Source organism: Lipophrys pholis, assembly GCF_963383615.2.
Source record: "Lipophrys pholis genome assembly, chromosome: 20".
In the NCBI taxonomy this organism is placed as follows: domain Eukaryota; kingdom Metazoa; phylum Chordata; class Actinopteri; order Blenniiformes; family Blenniidae; genus Lipophrys; species Lipophrys pholis.
In genome coordinates this window covers 20,924,786-20,944,828 of record NC_137648.1, presented here as the reverse complement: position 1 = coordinate 20,944,828, position 20,043 = coordinate 20,924,786, and the positions used below count along the sequence as shown (strand labels likewise).

At 43.9% G+C, this 20,043-nt stretch overlaps 1 protein-coding gene across 1 annotated transcript in view; it reads left to right on the top strand.

The window, feature by feature from the left end:
- Positions 1-20,043, top strand: part of LOC308125456 (uncharacterized protein) — a 60,302-nt gene that overhangs the window by 11,396 nt on the left and 28,863 nt on the right. The window contains exons 10-19 of the mRNA XM_080489202.1: positions 418-495; positions 585-596; positions 683-778; positions 1,731-1,784; positions 2,275-2,328; positions 3,184-3,237; positions 3,334-3,387; positions 4,376-4,429; positions 4,584-4,637; positions 17,615-17,668. Of these exons, the coding sequence (XP_080345328.1) occupies positions 418-495; positions 585-596; positions 683-778; positions 1,731-1,784; positions 2,275-2,328; positions 3,184-3,237; positions 3,334-3,387; positions 4,376-4,429; positions 4,584-4,637; positions 17,615-17,668 (564 nt within the window). The remainder of the gene's footprint in view (positions 1-417; positions 496-584; positions 597-682; positions 779-1,730; positions 1,785-2,274; positions 2,329-3,183; positions 3,238-3,333; positions 3,388-4,375; positions 4,430-4,583; positions 4,638-17,614; positions 17,669-20,043) is intronic.

Genomic DNA, 20,043 nt, shown 5'->3' with positions numbered 1-20,043 from the left:
AGTTTTGGAACTCACACACCAGCAATGGGACATGGTACAAGCTAAAGAGTTTCAGGGCTCACACATCAGTTATGCTACATGCTACATGCTACATGCTAAACATGATTAAAGTGACTGATCCTCTCATCACCAGCAGCTCGGTCCCTCGGTCTACAGTAGCACAGAAGAGAGGAGAGAGGCGCTGCGCTCTGCGCTATGCTACTGTAGACTGACGGTGGTGACGTAGCATTGACACAGAGGCTGGTTGGAGGTGGTTCGCGGCAACACATAGTCTTTGTGTATCATTTGTGTATGAAGTATGAATTAGACTTAATTGTATTTCATAAGTACTAGCATTGCAAGTTGTGATTGGCAAGTAGCTAAAGGTTAGTACTCGTACGATGAGGTCATGACCTTATCCTCGTCACTTTCATGCAGGTGGAGATTCAGAAGCTGCGTCTGTACTGCGACCCTCACCAGAGCGAGCGAGAGACGGCTTGTGAAATCTACTCTGTGGTAAGACGCCTCGCTGCCGTCGCCAACCATGGGCTCTGTTACCGACTAAAACGATGTTGACGTTCTCTCGTTTCTTCTGCCCCCTCCAGGATGACGACAGGGTAAGCGCTCACATCCTGATGGTAAATTTTCGACCGCTGGAATCTAAACCGGCCTGTTCATCTGGAGGTCTTCATGTTCCCCTCAGTGTCCTCTGAACCGAACCGCCACCGACGACGACGAGGAGGAAGACTGCAACTGCGTAGTTGGTCCACCGGGGCTGCGCGGCCCGCCGGGACGCATGGTAACACGCTAACACACTGCAACGCGACAGTCCGACAACAACCGGCCATCTTGGATCTGGCACCAGGTTCCTCCTGTACTGTCGTTATTATGGGATGTACAAATAGTGTATCGACTGAATCCCTTGTTCACTCTCACTGGAAGGAGTTTATTTTGGCGCATTACTGATGTTTGTGTCGGCTATAAGGTTTGCTGGGCCTGTTTGGGTTCTCTTATTAAAGAGAAAAGAACCAAGTTGCTCGATTCCGAGACATTGGCTTTCCCTCATCAATGTTGTCAAAGAACCTGTGAAACGATGTATGCAGTTTTATTTCTATTATATGTGCACAGGAGAGTAATCTTCAAAAGAACTCTTATTTCTTGGTTAAAAAGAAATTAAAGAAAAAATTAAAATGGCTTATAAAAACAGAATTGACTACAATTCCTAGAAAGTAGAACTAGAAAAAAAGAACTGGAATAGAATGTAAATTAGAATAAAAGAATTGAACTTGACAGAACGAAATAAAAAAGGGGGAACAAAAATGCAAAAATGCCTAAAAAGAGCCAAAATGGTTAAAAACAGCTAAAATGGAAAAATGATGTCAAAAAATAAAAGAATTTAAATACTGAAAAAGAAGATTGGAACTGCTAAAATCCGGTACAAAAACAGCTAAAATGTCATGATATGCTCACCATTCTAAATTGTAATTGAATCTTTTTATATGCAGCATAAGATGCAGTTTTTAACAGTACAAAACTTAATATGTAATTTTAAATGGTTAAACGTCTTTTGTGGCTCCAGTTAAACTTGAATTGGTGGAAAGTCACAAAAAAGTCTCTTTTGGTCGTAAAGGTTTCAGACGGCTGGTCTGTTGATTCAGTGGAACTACCGTTTGAGGCGTAACATTATTGAAGTATTCCCTCTGCGGGAGACTACTTCATTTTTATATTGACACAGTACTTTTCTGATGCAGGGTTTCCGAGGAGAGAAGGGAAGAGAAGGCCCACCTGGACCCGACGGGAAGCCTGTAAGTCATCGCTTTCTACACCTCGTTCATCGTTGGTTTGCTGATGGCGGTTTTACACTGTCAGTGTCATGTGACACAATTCTGATTTGTTTGGTATTAAATGACACCGACCGGATCTACTTCTGGACAGTGTGAGATGGAAAAGGAATCATGCGTTCAGGAGATACAGGCCTCATCCATACGTGGAATTACATCATATACTGTGTATATATATATATATATATATATATATATCATATGATCCAATATGGCCGCCGTGTCGTCAGTTGAGGAGGTCACATGACTTCCCAGGAAATATTTGCAGCATAAGATGCAATTCTCAACGATTTCCTGCTTTCCTGCCTAAATATCCTCTCAATGTATCTTCTCAGCGTCAAATGTACGTCGTCCTTGACTTCGCAGTGTGAATGCGGCCGAATTCCTCCAGCAGACAGGTCACGTCGCGTCTGAACACAACAGAACTAAACGATAGTGTTTCTGTTTTATTCAGGGGAAAGAAGGAAATCCCGGCACGCCCGGTCCTCCTGGATTACAAGGGATGAAGGTGAAGCTGTGTGGAGATTATTACACTTTTGCAAATCTCCTCATACTGATCTTATTCATTTTTTATTGTCCTGATGCCTGAATTCACTTCGATTTTACAGCTGTATAAAAATGAGATAAAACATTGTTGAATCTGTTTACACACTCTAGTTGTATAATTCTAAGGGTCCCCAGAATGACTGAATGTTCTATTTATCTACTTTCAGATGGTTTCGAAGTTTGTAGACGTCTCATATAGGGATTAAGAAAATGAGAAGTATACGACGACAGGACAGCAATCGGTGCATCTCTCGATACGCCGATGATACCCTGTTTTATGTATCATTAAATTTAAGTTGAAGATTTCTCCCAAAAAGAAACAGAAAGTCTCATATATTAGTTTCTTTTTGCTTCTGTAAGAGTCTGTATTCTTGTTCAAGACAAATTTAATGAAAACCCTGCTGCGGTGTCAGGTTATCCTCAATAAAGCAGCTTCCTTATTAGGTCTGGGACTGGATTTAAAACCTGGTAATTAACGTTAAATTAAACCACAGGGGCTTTAGAACAAGATCTCCTGGTGACCACTTTACAATGGTCGTGATATTTTAGGTTTTAAAGTTCTGAAATGGGACGTTGATTGGTCAATGAAAGCAGAAATTATTGGCACTATGATTCTAAGTTTTTTGGCAGATTTCTATATATAATCAAAGGATTAAAATGTGATATTACTCAATAAAGCAAAAAAAACCTCTTTGGATTACATTTATACCAGAATAAATGAAGGACGGATTTTGTCTAATTGTGTTTATGATATCATTTATTTTTAACTTTTTAATCCAGCTGTAGTCTAATTACGTCTGCGACTCTTCCTCTGTAGGGTGACGAAGGCCCCACGGGACCAAGAGGTGAACCTGGTCTTAAAGGGAGCAAAGTAAGTATTTCATTGAGCTTCTGCGTCACTGTTGTTGTTTTTTTCCCCAATCTGCTGCGAGTACTGACAGAACTTTACTTCATGTACGCCGCTTAGGGAGACCGAGGGGATCCGGGTTCATCAGGAGAACCGGGTTCTCCAGGACCAAAGGCAAGTCTGTGATCCACATGTTGGATTTTCTTTACTGCAGTACTACATTCTGCAAAACCCTGATCTGTCATCCACTCTCTTGCATTAATATAAGTTATTGTACACAATGTGTGTTAAAAGTGTCATAAGGGTCAGTACGCTCAGGTCCATTTGTAATTATTATATTATTTAACACAATTCGCCGATGCATTGGGATTTTAGCCATTTTTAAACAAATGATAAAATAAATGTGAGAATATCTTTGATTGTTGTTTGAAAGTCTGAAACTCAGATGGAACAAAAATCAATATGGAAATAAATCACAATATAGAACAAATCACTGCTTTTGTCAATTTTAAATGTTCCCTGCTACTATAAAGTGACATTTCAAGGTATCAGAAGGCTCATTTCTATTTAAATATCTATTTTCTGTCAAAGTTGAACGTGACACCCAACACTATTCTTTTAGATAAATAAAATAAAAACTTAAATCTGATCCAAGTTTTACATTGTCCAAGAGAACACAAAATAAACAATTACATTGGTTGGGTAACCATAAATAAATAAATAAATAAATAAATATATAAATAAATAAATAAATACCTAAATAAATAAATAAATAAATAAATAAATAAATAAATAAATAAATAAATAAATAAATAAATAAGTCTTAATTCTATGGTTTTACAGAACAGAAAAAAAAAATGAGCATATACATTCTCTTGTCAGTGTCAATTAAATAAAAATATGTATTAAAATCTAAATAAATTCCCTAAATCTCTCCTTCATATAGAATATTTTAAATAAAGTTTAAACCACAAACAATTCAATAGACAGTGAGCTGGGAACAGAGGTCCGCTACTTTAATCACCCACTTGAACCCTTTATTTTCCACTGTGTACATTTCACATAACCGTTTCCTCGTGTGTTGAACATCATTAGTAATCATACTTGAACATACTCAGCAATGAAGATTGCTGAATCAATGAAGTCTTATATCTACCTGCAGGGTCTACCTGGTGAGACAGGTGACGCAGGACCTCCAGGAGACGCAGGACCGACGGTAAGATCTGCGCAGGAAACCAGATTATTGCCAGATTATTTCCAGATATGCTGCACTCTGCAGCATGCTGCACTGGCCTTCATTTAGCCCGACACTGATGGTGATGTGGTTTCGACTGTGGCCTCTGAGTGTGTTCATTGTCTGACCAACCCAGGGGGAACCGGGAGCAGCAGGCAGCGCCGGACCAGTCGGCCCACCGGGACCAGAGGTCAGTGCAAACCAACATATAATCCAGGACACGTCAGCGGGGCATCTAATCCCACAAAACAAAGAGTTAAACCACAGGAAAGACTCGTTCGAGTTAATTCAACTCAAACCAAATGAAGACACTGGTTTTCTGTTTTCACTCCTTCACGTGTTTCATGAGTAGTTGGTGAATTGTCAGCTGGTTTACAACGCCTCAATAACCCGACGTCCTGCACACACACACACGCCACATTTATTGGTCCCGACAGCCGACAAACATGCTTTTTTCCTGCGCGAGACTAAAATTGGGTGTAAAGTGCAGTTTGGACCAGACCACAAAACAACTACGAACGCTTCCAGCTCCGCCAGACGCCTGTGAACAGCAGGAAGCAGGAAACGCGGCGGTGGAAGCACACCGCGGTCCTGAGGTGTGTTTTTGACACATTGAAGTGAGCTTGCTCCACGCAAATTACACCGCCGGAGTGTTTTCTGTTTATTCACCAGAGAAGGAGACGTGCTGGTGTGAGATTTCTGTCCAAACGAGACATTTCAACCTCTGTTTTAGCTGCTTTTCTACATTTTAATCTATCTAACCCACTTCATAGTCACAACAAACTGCAGTGACCAACATCCACCGTCTTCTGTGCTTCATGCATGTTGACGTATGATGACGTCATTCATTAAGTGGCCATAGTCCTCATGGATTCTTGTGTAGAGTGAAGCTGCGGCGTAGGTTTACTGATCATCTATTGTTTTATGCTTTCAGGCAAACCTGTTGATTTGTTGCTGTTTTGTTGTTGTGGAGCTCTGCTGGTTGTGTAAGGCGTCGTTCACTAAACATTTTCAAGTAAAAACGGAAAACTTTGGTCTTGCTTTAGGTGAAAACGACACACGAGGTGGGACTGTTAGAAAAGAATGTTCGTGTTCTTCCGTTGTTAATGTTTAGAGTGTTGTTCCCTGATGCACGTGTGTGTGTGTGTGTGTGTGTGTGTGTGTGTGTGTGTGTGTGTGTGTGTGTGGGGGGGGGGTTATTACAAAAACAAACTAGAGCTACACTCGGTAGAGCGCAGACCGTCGCCAACGCCACATTTGTTTGCAGAACCGAGTTAGCATCGCGAGCATGATATCGATGCTAACTAGCCTGTCAGCTAGCTCCATCACTGTGTGAAACACTGAGCAGGGAGCGTCTCCATGGCAACAGGCGCTGATCTCCTTTGATCTCATCCATGAGATGCCTCTCTCATCCGCTTTGCATGGGAATTTTGTTTTGCAGTTTTTGGGGGGGATTTATTCGGAAACAGTTAGCCGTCAACGTCACAAAATATAATCGATTGGTCCTTTGATGATGACGAATCATCCCGGTGAATTTCATGCCATTCGAGTGAGTGATTTTTGCAAAAAGTTGGTAAAAATATCAATAAATACACAGTTGAAAACATAATCCTCTTGACCAACTTTCATTGGCGAAGGTAACAGCAGCACCTACTAGTGGCCCAACATGAGAACTACATCATTTTCTACGTTTCGGCCATTTCTTATTCAAAATGTTCAAAACAGTTTGTGAAACGCAAAACGCCAAAATGACGCCTTTTAACTTGAAATGTGGTCGTGTGAATGGCACTTAAATCAGCCGCTCTCCAGCTTGTGGTGAATTAATTCAACTCACAATCTCATGCTGCCTCACAGATAATGTTTCCCATCGAATATCAATGGTCGTTGGTATGAAAAAGTGATAATAAGCAATAGATCATGTGTGCTATTTTTTTTTATTTCTAAAGTTTCTCAAAAGAGGACAAGAGACACAAGGAAGGAGTCAAGCTACCAACAACATTTGAAAAGAAACATTTCCTAATTCTACCCGTTTTCATCAGAGATTCTAAAACAGAGAACAAGGAAGGGAAAAGAGTCAGAAGAAGCTAAAATAAGACGAAGATGTCACCCGGTCGGGATTCAGATTAGAAGGAGAAGTGGCCTGAAAAAAGCAGGAAGTAATTTCGACTCCAACCGTTGGTTTGCTTGGAATAAAAACCCACAGAGCGGAGCAGGTAATAATAAAATTACAAGTGGAGCTTTAGCAAACATCTTTAATTAAGCTGAACTTCAAGTCATTAGGAACCATGTCCAGTAAAACAGCCACGACTTCCTCAGCACCACTGGATTTCTTCCTGTTGTGACACTGAGATGAAGCCACACGCGGAAACATCACGTCAGTTAATAAGTGGGCGTCTGTACTTCCACACATCTCTGGACTCCAGCTTCACTCGATTGATAAGTAATTAGAGAAACTACTTGCTTTCATAACAAACTGCTTTACCTGAGAATCTGGAAGCCTTGCTGTTGTTGTACGAAACGTCTTCCTCCTCCTCTTCGTCATATTTTCTGAGAACTTTATCTTCAGTCCGTCTCAGGGCTCCACTAACGTCGAAGCCTTCACACTGTTCACCACCGTGTGAAATTCAATAAAAATAATCGCTTTTGCAGACTGAACGAGGTGAATCTGCACCGACTCGACGTGAGATAAAACGTCATAAGCGTGCGCCGTCCATTCGGGAAAAATAAAGGCTGCAAACATGGACAGAATCCTCACCCTGGCGCTTTTCTTATGTTTGGAGAATGAATACTTTTTGCACTATCGGGCCCATTACATATTGGTATCGGTATCGGTATCGGTATTGGTATTGGTATTGGTATTGATATCGGCATCGGCATCAGTATAAAGTATCGGTATTAGTATTGGTATCGGTATTGGTATTGAAATCGGCATTGGAATCGGTATCTGTATCTGTATCGGTATCGGTATCGGTATCGGTAAATGTGCTTCGCTTGTTGAGACCATTTTCTGTTTGCACCATTTCATGTGATCGTTTTTATCCGATCCTCTACACGGCGCCACATTTTAAGAGCCTGAAAACGAGGTTTTTAAAACAAGTTCCAGAGTGGAGGAGTTCTAAAACGCCGTCTTGCCTTTGACGTGTGGACGGACAAGACACTCATTTGCTGAAACAATGACCTCATGGCACCGCCTCTCGACCTATAACCCTGCCTCTCTCTCCGTGACGTCACTTAGCAACATCAACATGGCGGACTACCTGCTCCAGGTGGCGCTGCAGGAGCTGCTGATGCTCGTCCCTTTATTAAGGACACACGCTGGATTTGTCCATTTCTCAGTTTTTTCATGCTCGATGTGTTTTTCTCCATTTTTGATGTATTTCTGTGGCAGCGTTACAGCGCCACCTATTGGCCTGCCACATTGTTTTGACTAGTTTTCATTATGTCAGGTGGACGCAGATGAGTCTCTCTGATTCCTGGAACAAGCCGCCGTCCGGCGCTGCTTCCCAGATGTGGCCAGAGCAACAAACAGACGAGTTTCTCCCTGAAACAAAGTCAGGGAACATTGAGCGCCGTGACGATTAACAGGATTCGCTTTGCCTTCAGCGAAAACACAGAAACAAACAACAGCCGAGTTCATCGACTTGTCCTCAGACCGAAGGCTTTAATTTGTGAAATGAAGCGTTTATAACTGCTGCCGAGTCGGACGACACCGAGATCACAGTCAGAGATTAGAAAGAGGAAAAGAATTCAGTCAGACTTTACTCTGGAAACAGGATTCTCAACAGCAAAACACTTCCAAGTTTTCTGGATGAATTTATTAAAAGGATTTTGAGATATTTATTAGTTGTTTTACTTGAATATGTCATAAAAACTTGATACGTCCATTTCTTTACTTTCCAGCCTCAAGGAACTCTTCCTGCTTCCTGTTGCGTCTTCCTGCTTCCCGTTGCGTCTTCCCACTTCCCGTTGTGTCTTCCCGCTTCCTGTTGTGTCTTCCTGCTTCCTGTTGCGTCTTCCTGCTTCCTGTTGCGTCTTCCCGCTTCCCGTTGTGTCTTCCCGCTTCCTGTTGTGTCTTTCCACTTCCCGTTGTGTATTTCCGCTTCCTGTTGTGTCTTTCCACTTCCCGTAGTGTCTTTCCGCTTCCTGTTGCGTCTTCCCACTTCCTGTTGTGTCTTCCTGCTTCCTGTTGTGTCTTTCCACTTCCGGTTGTGTCTTTCCGCTTCCTGTTGCGTCTTCCCGCTTCCTGTTGTGTCTTTCCACTTCCCGTTGTGTCTTTCCGCTTCCTGTTGCGTCTTCCCGCTTCCTGTTGTGTCTTTCCGCTTCCCGTTGCGTCTTCCCGCTTCCCGTTGTGTCTTCCCGCTTCCTGTTGTGTCTTCCTGCTTCCCGTTGTGTCTTTCAAATTCCCGTTGTGTCTTTCCGCTTCCCGTTGCGTCTTCCGGCTTCCCGTTGTGTCTTCCCGCTTCCTGTTGCGTCTTCCTGCTTCCTGTTGTGTCTTTCCACTTCCCGTTGTGTCTTTCCGTTTCCTGTTGCCTCTTCCCGCTTCCTGTTGTGTCTTTCCGCTTCCTGTTGCGTCTTCCCGCTTCCTGTTGCGTCTTCCCGCTTCCTGTTGTGTCTTTCCGCTTCCCGTTGCGTCTTCCCGCTTCCCGTTGCGTCTTCCCGCTTCCCGTTGTGTCTTCCCGCTTCCCGTTGTGTATTTCCGCTTCCCGTTGCGTCTTCCTGCTTCCATAGCGAGAGGAATCTGCTCATTCACATCACACTCAGGCCTTGTGCACAAGTTTTCAAGTGAGAACACAAAACTGTCATTGAGTTTTCGGCGTCTATTTACACAACAGCACCAAAAACACAACTTTTTGAAAATGGCTCCCAAGGTGGAACTTTTTGAAAATGCTCAGGCCCATCTCCATGGGAACGCGGAGGAAAAACACAACTTTTTGAAACACAACACAGCCTTAGCAGATAGTACCACTAGCAGCTTTGAATAAACACGAGATTTCCTTTTTTCAAATTTTTATGATTTATCTCATCATTTCTCATAATAGAGAAAAAATTAAAAGAGCCGACTATCGACTGATCGACTTCATTGAGAACCCTTCTCTATGACTGTGTTTTTAAGAGAAAATGCTAAACTTTCGTTGTGTTTTGAGTGTCCATTTAAGCCCGTGTGAACTTTTTGAAAATGTCTCCCGAGGTGGAAACAATAACTCAAAAACGCTTCCCTGGAAATGCCGTCGGGATCCCAGTCGTCCCCAACAGGGAACCACTTAACTCAGATTATGACGACAATTGGTTCAGCCTGTTAATATTTCAAGGTTAATTTAAGCATAATAAACTACAGTGTAGAGTCACAGTGTGATTACATGTGGTGGAAAGTACAGTAGTAAAAAGAAAAAAGAAAAAAAAAGCCCAGATGTGAGCGGAATGAGCTCGGAGTGTGGTCGCTGCCTGAGGAGGCCTCGCTCATCAACTGTAAAGAATTCCTGCTCGTCCATCCGTGACGCGCCGCTCGTCGGTAATGAGGCCTGAGCGAGGCCTTTAATCGCCGCTCGCGCCGTACGGCCGCCTCTCCGGCCATTTACGACTCCGCGCTCCGCTCAGTCGGAGCATACGGGGAGTCGTCAGCTTTAGGGTGGATGTCGGCCTCTTATTAGGCCTCGTAACCACAAGTTCTGGAATTTCACTGTGTGAGGCTTCATGTCTCACACAGATAGAGGTACTTTATGTCACACCGAGCGTCCCTGTAATTCTACATGTCTTATATCTACGTTTGGGAAGGATTTAGAATTCAAACTGGGATTTTTTTTTTTAATCAGCAGGAGTTTGCCGTCGAGCTTTCGTTTGAAAATAAATGACGTCGCTCATTCTGAAGGCAGTCATTTTTAACTCCTGATGCTTATAATTTAGTTCAGAGAGCTTCTGAACTCACGTGGTCGTTACAGGGTCTCGCCCCCACCCCCCTCGGGCCGTCGGGCCGCCAAAGCATCGGGTCTCCAGACACGAGTAAAAGAAGTGTGGAGCAGCCGGGAATGAAGGAGGAGCAAACGTTCGGAGGGTGACGAAGATGAGAAAACTAAGTGCGAAGGCTCGTAGTGAGGCGTAGTGAAGCTTGAGACTGAAAACTAAAACTTGGAGAGGTCAATAACTTGTCTGTAAGATACTCAGGTCCCGATTACACTGCAACGTTTTTATAAAGATGGACGTTTGCAAGGAAACAGCCGAAACACTGAAAATGATGACGTTTTCATGTTGGTCCACTTGTGGGCGCTGTATTCTTAGTTTTAGTACTGAAAGTACACACACACACACACACACACACACACACACACACACACACACACACACACACACACACACACACACACACACACACACACAAGCAGCAGAGAACAATGAGCTCTAAACATCAACAGTGGGAGAACACAAACATTCGAGTAGAGTTGGATTGTTATTACAGTGCCTGTCATAATAAAACCACCAAGTTGGACTGTTATTACGGTGACTGTCAAAATATAACCACCAAGTTGGATTGTTATTACTGTCACTGTCAAAATAAAACCACCAAGTTGGACTGTTACTACGGTGACTGTCAAAATAAAACCACTAAGTTGGATTGTTACTACAGTGCCTGTCATAATAAAACCACCAAGTTGGACTGTTACTACGGTGACTGTCAAAATAAAACCACCAAGTTGGATTGTTATTACTGTCACTGTCATAATAAAACCACCAAGTTGGACTGTTACTACGGTGACTGTCAAAATAAAACCACTAAGTTGGACTGTTACTACGGTGACTGTCAAAATAAATCCACCAAGTCGGATTGTTATTACGGTGACTGTCAAAATAAAACCACCAAGTTGGATTGTTATTACCGTGACTGTCAAAATAAAACTACCAAGTTGGACTGTTACTACGGTGACTGTCAAAATAAATCCACCAAGTCGGATTGTTATTACGGTGACTGTCAAAATAAAACTACCAAGTTGGACTGTTACTACGGTGACTGTCAAAATAAAACCACCAAGTTGGATTGTTATTATGGTGAGTCCAGGAGAATATAGACAGGGAGTCATGACACGACGGAGGAAACTTTGTTCTGATTGGCTCGACTGAGCATGTGCAGAGGAACGAGTTACTGTGACTGTCATAACCAGGAGCAGCGTTCCTGTCGTCCACTCAAGACTGAGCTGGAGCGTTTCTGGAAAAGTTGTGTTTTCGCCTGTTTCCGTTTTCGAGAAGTTCCCCCTTGGGAGCCGTTTTCATAAATGTGTTTATTGCTTCCACTTGAAATGGTTCCTGTGTAAACTGCCCCGAGTTTCTCTCGCCATGTTTTAGAACGGCTGCTTGTTCCAGTTTAAAAAAACAACTCTCCTTGAGGTTGTTGTGTATCTGATAAAGATTCCTCCTGACCTCTGTTTGGTGGTTTCCTGAGCACTTCCAGCTGGGAGGAGACCCCAGAACATGCTGGCGGGATTATATATGGTTGGGAAACGCCCCTGTTTGATGTAGTATCAGATGTCTCCGTCCTCAGGAGAGACTCTGTGTTTGCTGCCATGTTTAGATGCACATGAGGGTTTAATCAGCAGGTGCATCACTACAAGTGCAGCCAAAAAACCAACCAGGTGTTTCCAATATCACATTTACAACTCAGTGTTGGGCAACAAGCGTTTTATTGTACAGAATCATTGTGTATACCGAATTTACAAAGGATTTCTGTGTTTCTGCCGTTTCCAGGTAAAATTTGTTGTCAGATTTGTTCCTTTGGTCAATATTTGCCACCAACGGTTCCCGAGTCCAAATCAATTTCTGGAGCACCTGGTCAGTTCTTGGGCCGGGGTCAAAACTCTGCCTGCGACCAGCAATGAGACGTTGAAACCCTGATTACCTTTGCCAACCAAAGTTGGGTGAGAAGGTTATGTTTTCATTGTGCGTATTTATTTATTTATTGGTTTGTATGTATGTATGTATGTATGTATTTTATCAACTGTTTGGAAAAAACTACTCACCCAAACTGCATGATATCACCAGGGATGATTTGTCATCATCCAAGGACCAATCGATTAAGTTTTGGGACGTTAACGACTAACCGTTTCCAAATATTTCCCCAAAAACAGTGAAACTGCAAAAAAATGTTCCATTAATGTCCTTTCATCTTGTCACATCGATATGAGCTAATTGCTATCATGCTAGCGATGCTAACTCGGTTCCACAAAGAAATGCGTCGTTGGCGAAAGGCTTGCCTCTACCGAGTGTAGCTCTAGTTTGTTTATTGGTTTGTACGTATGCATGTATGAATTTGACCAAGTTTTCGCCACGGTAACGGCTAAATATTTCCGAATAAATCCCCAAAAACCGTGACAAAAAGATCCCATACAAAGCGGATGAGAGAGGCACCTCATCGAGATCAAAGGAGATCAACAACTGTTGTCACGGAGACGCTCCCTGCTCAGCGTTTCACACAGTGATGTAGCTACCTGACACGCTAGTTAGCATCGATATGAGCTAACGGCGAACATGCTAGCGATGGTAACTCCATGTTGTGGCGTTGACGAAGGTCCGCGCTCTACCGAGTGCAGCTCTAGTTTTGCCTGTATTCGGCGTTGTTCACTGAAACATTTTGCTCGTTAAGCATCCTGCTGATTCAGCATCGCCGGTCTTTATTTCTCACGCTGTCCGTACAGAACCTCGGCTATAAAAGGCCGCGGTCACGCGCAGATTCTTGCCTTGTTGTTTTGGTCGCCTTTATCTTTTATGGACTCGCGGCGCAGGTCTTTGACCGTGATCCGTCCGAGCTTTGCTCGGCGGTGTGACGTGCGGCGGTCGCCGGCTTTACGTCGCAGCTTTAAGCGTCGCGTTACCGCTTAAACGAAAGGACGGCGTCGGACCAGCGTCCCGCCCCAGTTTTCTCTTGTTCAACACGTCCAGGGATTTATGTCATCCTCCGGTTTATTGGGCGTCTGGGCTGCGTAATTACCAGGTCTGCTGCTCGCAGGGCTTTATGTGCGCCGTGCGGCGAGACACTTCAAAAAGAAAACACATGCAGCGGGGAGCTAATTCAGTCGCTCGGCGCGCTGAACACACGTTTTTCTACAGAGGTCTCGGACACAAAGGGAGCGCTGGAAGTGTGGACGCTCTGCAGAGCCGGAGTTCGACCGCAAACGAGTGGAGATGGGCAGAAAGTCCCGGTTCATCCGGGGTCACAGCCGGAGCCAGACGACTCTGACCTTTTAAAAGATGTTTTCGCAGCGTACACGCTGGGAACAAAGACTCAATTAAGCCCTACACTTTACATTACAACTTAAACATGCTTGTTTTGTCTTTTTCTGTTTTCATTTGGTGTTTTTTTTTTTTACATCCCTTTTACATCACATTTTATATTGAAGACAATAAAGAAGTCTCATAATGGTTTTACAAGATGAAGACTTTATGAGCAAATTCTCTCACCAGCAGTTAAAACAATGCGTTGACCTAAATAGAACCTCAGTGGGAATTATGGACGTCCTGATTGGACCAGAGCTGAGTTCAGCACTTAAATGATCGGCCATTAGCAAATTCAACTGTTTTCTTTTTTTTTTGGGTCTGATGACATACTTTAAACTGAGCAATGGACGGCCATGGGACAAGTCCAACATGACAACATAACGGTAGATGAAATGTCAGGAAGTGAGTGAATAGAGACCCGGACTGATGTCTGATCTGTCTTTTATTCCACTTTGTCCATCAAGGAGATGTTCCATTTGGGATAGTCCGGGACTCGGTTCACCTGGGAGGGGGCGGAGCCCAGGATTTCAATGAATTTTTGTGTAAACGAGGCCTGCGTCTTTTTCTCGCCGCCATAGCAATGTAGCACAGTGTGAAGCTTAGCGGACTAACAGATGAAAACAAACTTGTATGGAGCTTTTTTGTGGCGGTCTATATCGTGATGAGCGGTGGATTTCTGATCGAAATTGAAAAAAAATAAAATAAATGTCCATGGATGTTCAAGTTCGTACATTCTGATGTTGAAGGAACTTGAATTTCTCCAGCAAACTTGCATTGCAAACCGTCCAACAGTCGTTTTTAATCCGACCACAAAGGGTAAAATACAAACACACATCCGTTCTAATAATCAAACTCGTTCAGCAGCTGTAGTGGTGAGAGGTTAAAAAACTGTCTGAGACAATGCCGAAGACTATTAGTCCTGAAATCCAACATGAGGCACTCGTCGTATCGGGGGCGTTTTAAATGTGGAACAAGTTGCTTCCTAATTGTTTGTTGGTTCACTGAGCGGCTGAAACATCATCGCTGCCTGGGAGGACTGGGAAGATTCCCACATGACTGGGAAGATTCCCACATGGAACAAGCGTTCAGGGGCTCTGACACGGTCGTCGACCGGAAACAGATCCAGCGCCGCTCACGTCTTCCGGCGAACACGTTTCACCGGTACGCAACATGCTGAAAAGTTTCCCGTTTACACCACGGCGTTCTGAAATCGATATAGTTTTCACGTTGGGCCACTAGTTGGTGCTGTTGTTACCGTCATAAAACAAACGTTGGGGGAAGGGAAGGTTGTGCTTTTGTCTGCGTGTATTTATTTATTTATTCATCTATTTATCCGTTTGTACGCATTTTATCAACCTTTCGCCAAAAAATGTCCCATACCAAGCGGATGGCAGAGGCACCTCATGGAGGAGATCAAAGGAGATCAGCGTCTGTTGCCGTTGGCAACTCAAATGAAGCAGAAAAAAAAAAATCCGTCCTGATCTGCTTTGTTTTCCACTACGACCCCAAATATATATTTTGATTCAAAAACTTTGAGTGCGTCCTGAAAATGCTCATATTTACGGCACTTTTAAATCTCTTGCTCACGGTAGCTTTGATGTTAACGCTCTGTAATTCCCTCTATTCTTATTGAAGCAGTGAACAAGACTTTTTGTTTAACTTCTCCATTACCTGCATGTTTATACTTGATGCTGTTTTTTGCCTAAAAGGCTTCTTGTTTCACGCCGATGATCTCCATGAACTGTTTTACCTGGATGAGTCAGAATGTTTTGAAAGTGAACGAGGTGCAGAGCGGTCGACGGGCTGAAATGCTGACGTGAACATTAATTACCCGTAATTTCCAGACTATGAGCCGCTACTTTTTTCACCCGGTTTGAACCGTGGGGATTAAACAATGACGCAGCTGATTTATGGAATTTTACGGGTTAACGTGCTTCATGGCAGACGCATGGGTGATGCGTTCAGGTGCATCACGTAACTCCGACCTAACTTAAACTTTCAGTGTTTGAGTATTTTTGCTGTAATTCACTTGCCTTTTCTCCCCACCGCTCTTTTTCTGTCTCACTCTCTCTCTTTGTCTCTCAAACAAACAAACAAATAAACCTGCAATCCCGCAGGGAAATTCATGTCATGTGGTGGGTGTGGCTTATATCCAGTTGTGGCTCAATAGTCTGGAAATTCCGGTAAAATTAAATCAATTGAATGGACCTGCGAGACGTCCACGACCCCGCGGGTCCTAAATAGAGTCCGTCAATAGACGCTTCACTAAGAAGGAGCCACGTGTCAAGAACTAAATGAGCTTTTATTTATTCTAAGCGTCAAAAAAAAATACTTGTAGGGGTTTGAGTTCTATTTAAAGACAGATTTACGTGTCTGGTCAGAAGTGGTGGGATTGAGGCCTGGCAGGGCAGCAGGGGGTCGGGGAGTCATAAAGTTTAAACAGATGGCTTCAAATTTGTCCCGTGAATCAAAGAGTAAAACATTAAATAAGTATTTTTTTATTTTTTTATGGACTGTGTAACACATGGCGAATACAAGACTTAAACATAACCGACGCTGTGGCGAACATTTGGGGTTTAAGACTGCCTGACGTGTCCAGAAGCAGACAGTGATTTCACCGTGTGAACGTTGTGGGTCTGGTTTCTGGTGCAGAGAGTGAAACCTGCGACAGGGAACAACATCGAGTCGCTGCGCTAATGACCGGCCTGCGGCACCAGAATACATTTTACAGATTGTTTGTTCCTCGTGTTCCCTGCTTGTGGCGGCGCTGGAGCCGCTTCACAAGTTGTGTTACAGCTCGCTACGTGCTTGTTTGTTGTTTTTAATTTTTGCTTTTCACGAGCCGTCGGCCCACCGCCGAGGCCTCTGGCCGCCGGCCTCGGACTCGGACGTCAATAAGGAACCGCGGTGGGATACCAAAACTCACGACACGTCGAATCTGGACCGTTCTGGTTAGTCCCGGCGGCAGAGGAGCTTTCAGACTTACTGACTGCTCAACTTTTTTTTAAAGTGACGGCCTAGTATTGATGCACAGATACTAGTATCGGGTATCGGTTCTGATGCTACTTGGGAAGGTTCCCGGATTCAACCCGGCGAGTATTGCTTGACGTCATCGGTCAGCAACGTCGCCCACAGGTCGACGAGAGGATGAGCGACGCCGACGGCTTGAGAGACAGCTTCCGAGCTGTGCTACATGCTACATGCTAAAGAGTTTTAGTCTCACACACCAGCAATGCTACATGCTACATGCTGAAGAGTTTTAGTCACACACACCAGCAATGCTACATGCTACATGCTAAAGAGTTTTAGTCTCACACACCAGCAATGCTACATGCTATATGTTAAAGAGTTTCCGGCCTCACACACCAGCGATGCTACATGCTACATGCTAAAGAGGTTCAGGCCTCACACAGCAGCGATGCTACATGCTATATGCTAAACATGAATAAAGTCTGACTGGATAAAGGACTATAAAGTTGGAGGAGACGTTTGTAGCAACACAACGCCTCGGGCTATTGTTTGTCTGCAGTTTTAATTATTCTTAATGTCATTTAATAAGTACTGTACTCGTATCGGTACTCGCTATCTGCAAGTAGTTAAAGGTTAGTACTCGTACTTGTACTTTAAAAAAGTGGCATCGATGCATCTCTACTCTTTACTACCTGCCATCCTCTCATCTTCTTATGTTAAAGGGGAATTCCACTCATGTCACACATCAAGGTGTTTCCAGGCGCTTCATATATCCAGTTTATGACAGTTTAAGGTGGCGTCTGATTTCTGAAGGAAGTAATTCATGTTATTAACTTCTGCACTCGTTTGAAGTCATCAAACGAAAGCGAAACTGCACGAAAGTTTTCATTTCTACAAAATGTGAAGTTAATTGTGCTGAAGGGTTCGTCGTGTCTTCAGGGGGAAAAAGGCGAAACGGGGCCGGCTGGCGCTGCTGGATCTCAAGGTGCTGCGGTAAGTTAACGCCCCACACACACACACACACACACACACACACACACACACACACACACACACACACACACACACACACACACACACATTTGTTTACATGCAGAAAGAAAGAATGAAGAAGTTTGACCTCACTGTTAACAGAAACTTGCACAGCGTCTTTTAGCGCGTTTGATTTTCACAAACAGGAGTGTTCCGGTCTGGTCACGGCGCAGGATTATGTCTGTACCCTTCAGAATAAAGTGCCGCCCCCATGTGGCCGCAGAAGGTCAATGTGAAATTATGAAGTCAATTAAAAAAACAAAACGGATCCGCTCATTAAACGTCTGCAGTTTGAGCTTTATGAGCATATTAGTCTGTTTTCATTGCTATAGTGAATTGATTTCAATTATATTTCACTTATACATCAGTTTCCCGCCGCTTCAGCAGCCCCCAGAGCGCTCCTCATTGTTAATCGCTTTCAGGATTGATGACGGAGAAAAGCTACGGACTGCAGGGATTCAGTCCACGACACTTTCTGGAAACGCTCCGACTCCATCGTCGTGTAAATCGGCTCCATCGCAGCGCTGCTACCGCGCACCTCGGCTGTAGTAATCAGCTCTTCATAACGTTCACGCCAACGTAAAAGCTGAATAGAATTTAAAGGGTTGTTACAAAACTCCTCCTTTGAAACTTTGAGTACTAACCTTAGGTGATAAATTCATACTCCATATGTAAACAATGTGCGAAGATTATGCGTTGCCGTGTACCTGATACTGGTATCTGTATCAGGTACGATAATAATGCCAGTATCAGGAACAACTCAGGTACGATATACCAATACTGGTATGTTTTATCAGGTACGATACCAATACTGGTATCTGGTATCAGATGCTATACAGATGCAGGTATCAGGTATGAAGTGTGATACCGATACCGGTATCAGGAACAACTCATACAATACAGATACTGCTATCAGGTATCAGGTACGATACAGACACTGGAATCGGCTATCAGGTCCGATACAGATATTGGTATCGGATATCAGGTACGATACAGAAACTGGTTTTGGGTATCAGGTGTGATACTGATACTGGTATCGAGTATCAGGTGCTGTACCGACACCAGTGTCAGGAACAACTCAGGTACAATACCGATACCAGCATCAGTATCGGGTATCAGGTCAGATACGAAACTGATATTGGTATTGGAATTGGACCTGATACTGGTATCGGGTATCAGGTACGATACTGATACTGATACCAGTATCAGGTTGGATACTGATATTGGTATTGGTATGGGTGCATGTCTAACTTGTAGCCTGTGTCGATGATCTTCAGGGTGAGCTCCCATCATGCCCCTGTTCTGCACTCCGCTCACCTCAGAGCGAAGGTTAGCGCAGATCAAACGTTCTGATCGTTGAAAGACGGATGACCCTGCTTCACTCCACCATGTTGGAGGAAAGTATTTCCTATCGCCCCGATCGTCTCGGCTCCACCGGCAGTCGCCGTTTACAGTCATTCACCTGCCGGCGTCTCGTCGTGTTTCTGGCTTGAATCACTGAAGTCACGCCACCATGGCGACACCTGCTCATGTGTTCATTCCAACCCTGAGGAGTCACGCTACTGCGTCTCAACACACAATGTTTGTGTGGCAACAAGTTAGAAAAGCCCTCTGTTAAAGAAGAAAACACCTCGTCGCGTCTTCACTCCTTTGTTTTCTGGCTGTAGAATCGTCAGAAAGAACTGATTTTAAAATATATGTCCAACTTTTCGATATCAGGCAGCTATTCAATGTTACCATGGGACAAATAGATGACGTTGATTCTACTCTATTCTATTCTATTCTACAGATGGAATATATGATAGCTATACATGTTGATAGTGTAGTGTTCTAAAGGAAACTGCATCAGTTGAATCTAAAGTTGACGATCGATTAAAAAAAAACAATTGTCACTGAGCGAATAAACTCCACCACAATTTCCTGAATAAACACGAGACACATCAGTAGAGGAGGCTGCTCAGTGGCGCCCTCCGGAGGGCATCACAGCCCGGGTCGCTTCCGGTGAGGTGAAACCAGAGCAGATTCCTGAGCAGGATGGAAGGAACCGACGGCGGTCGAATCCAGGCTGCTGATTTGAGACTGCGGCAGCGTGCGAGACGCTAAACAAGCCGAGAGTCGAACCGCAGAGAAATTCACCGCCGGTTTTACACGTTTTGGTCAAAGTGCCTCCTGGTGTTCAGAACCGCGGAATCGCATCAGTGCAGAACACGGGCGCCAATTAGCGCGGCGCCACGTCTCAGAGAGTTTACAAAACAAAGCGGGTTGGAGGTGGAGGAGTGGCCTTGTTCTCGAGCTTCCAACAAGAAATCAGATGATGGTTCCTCCTAATTGACGAA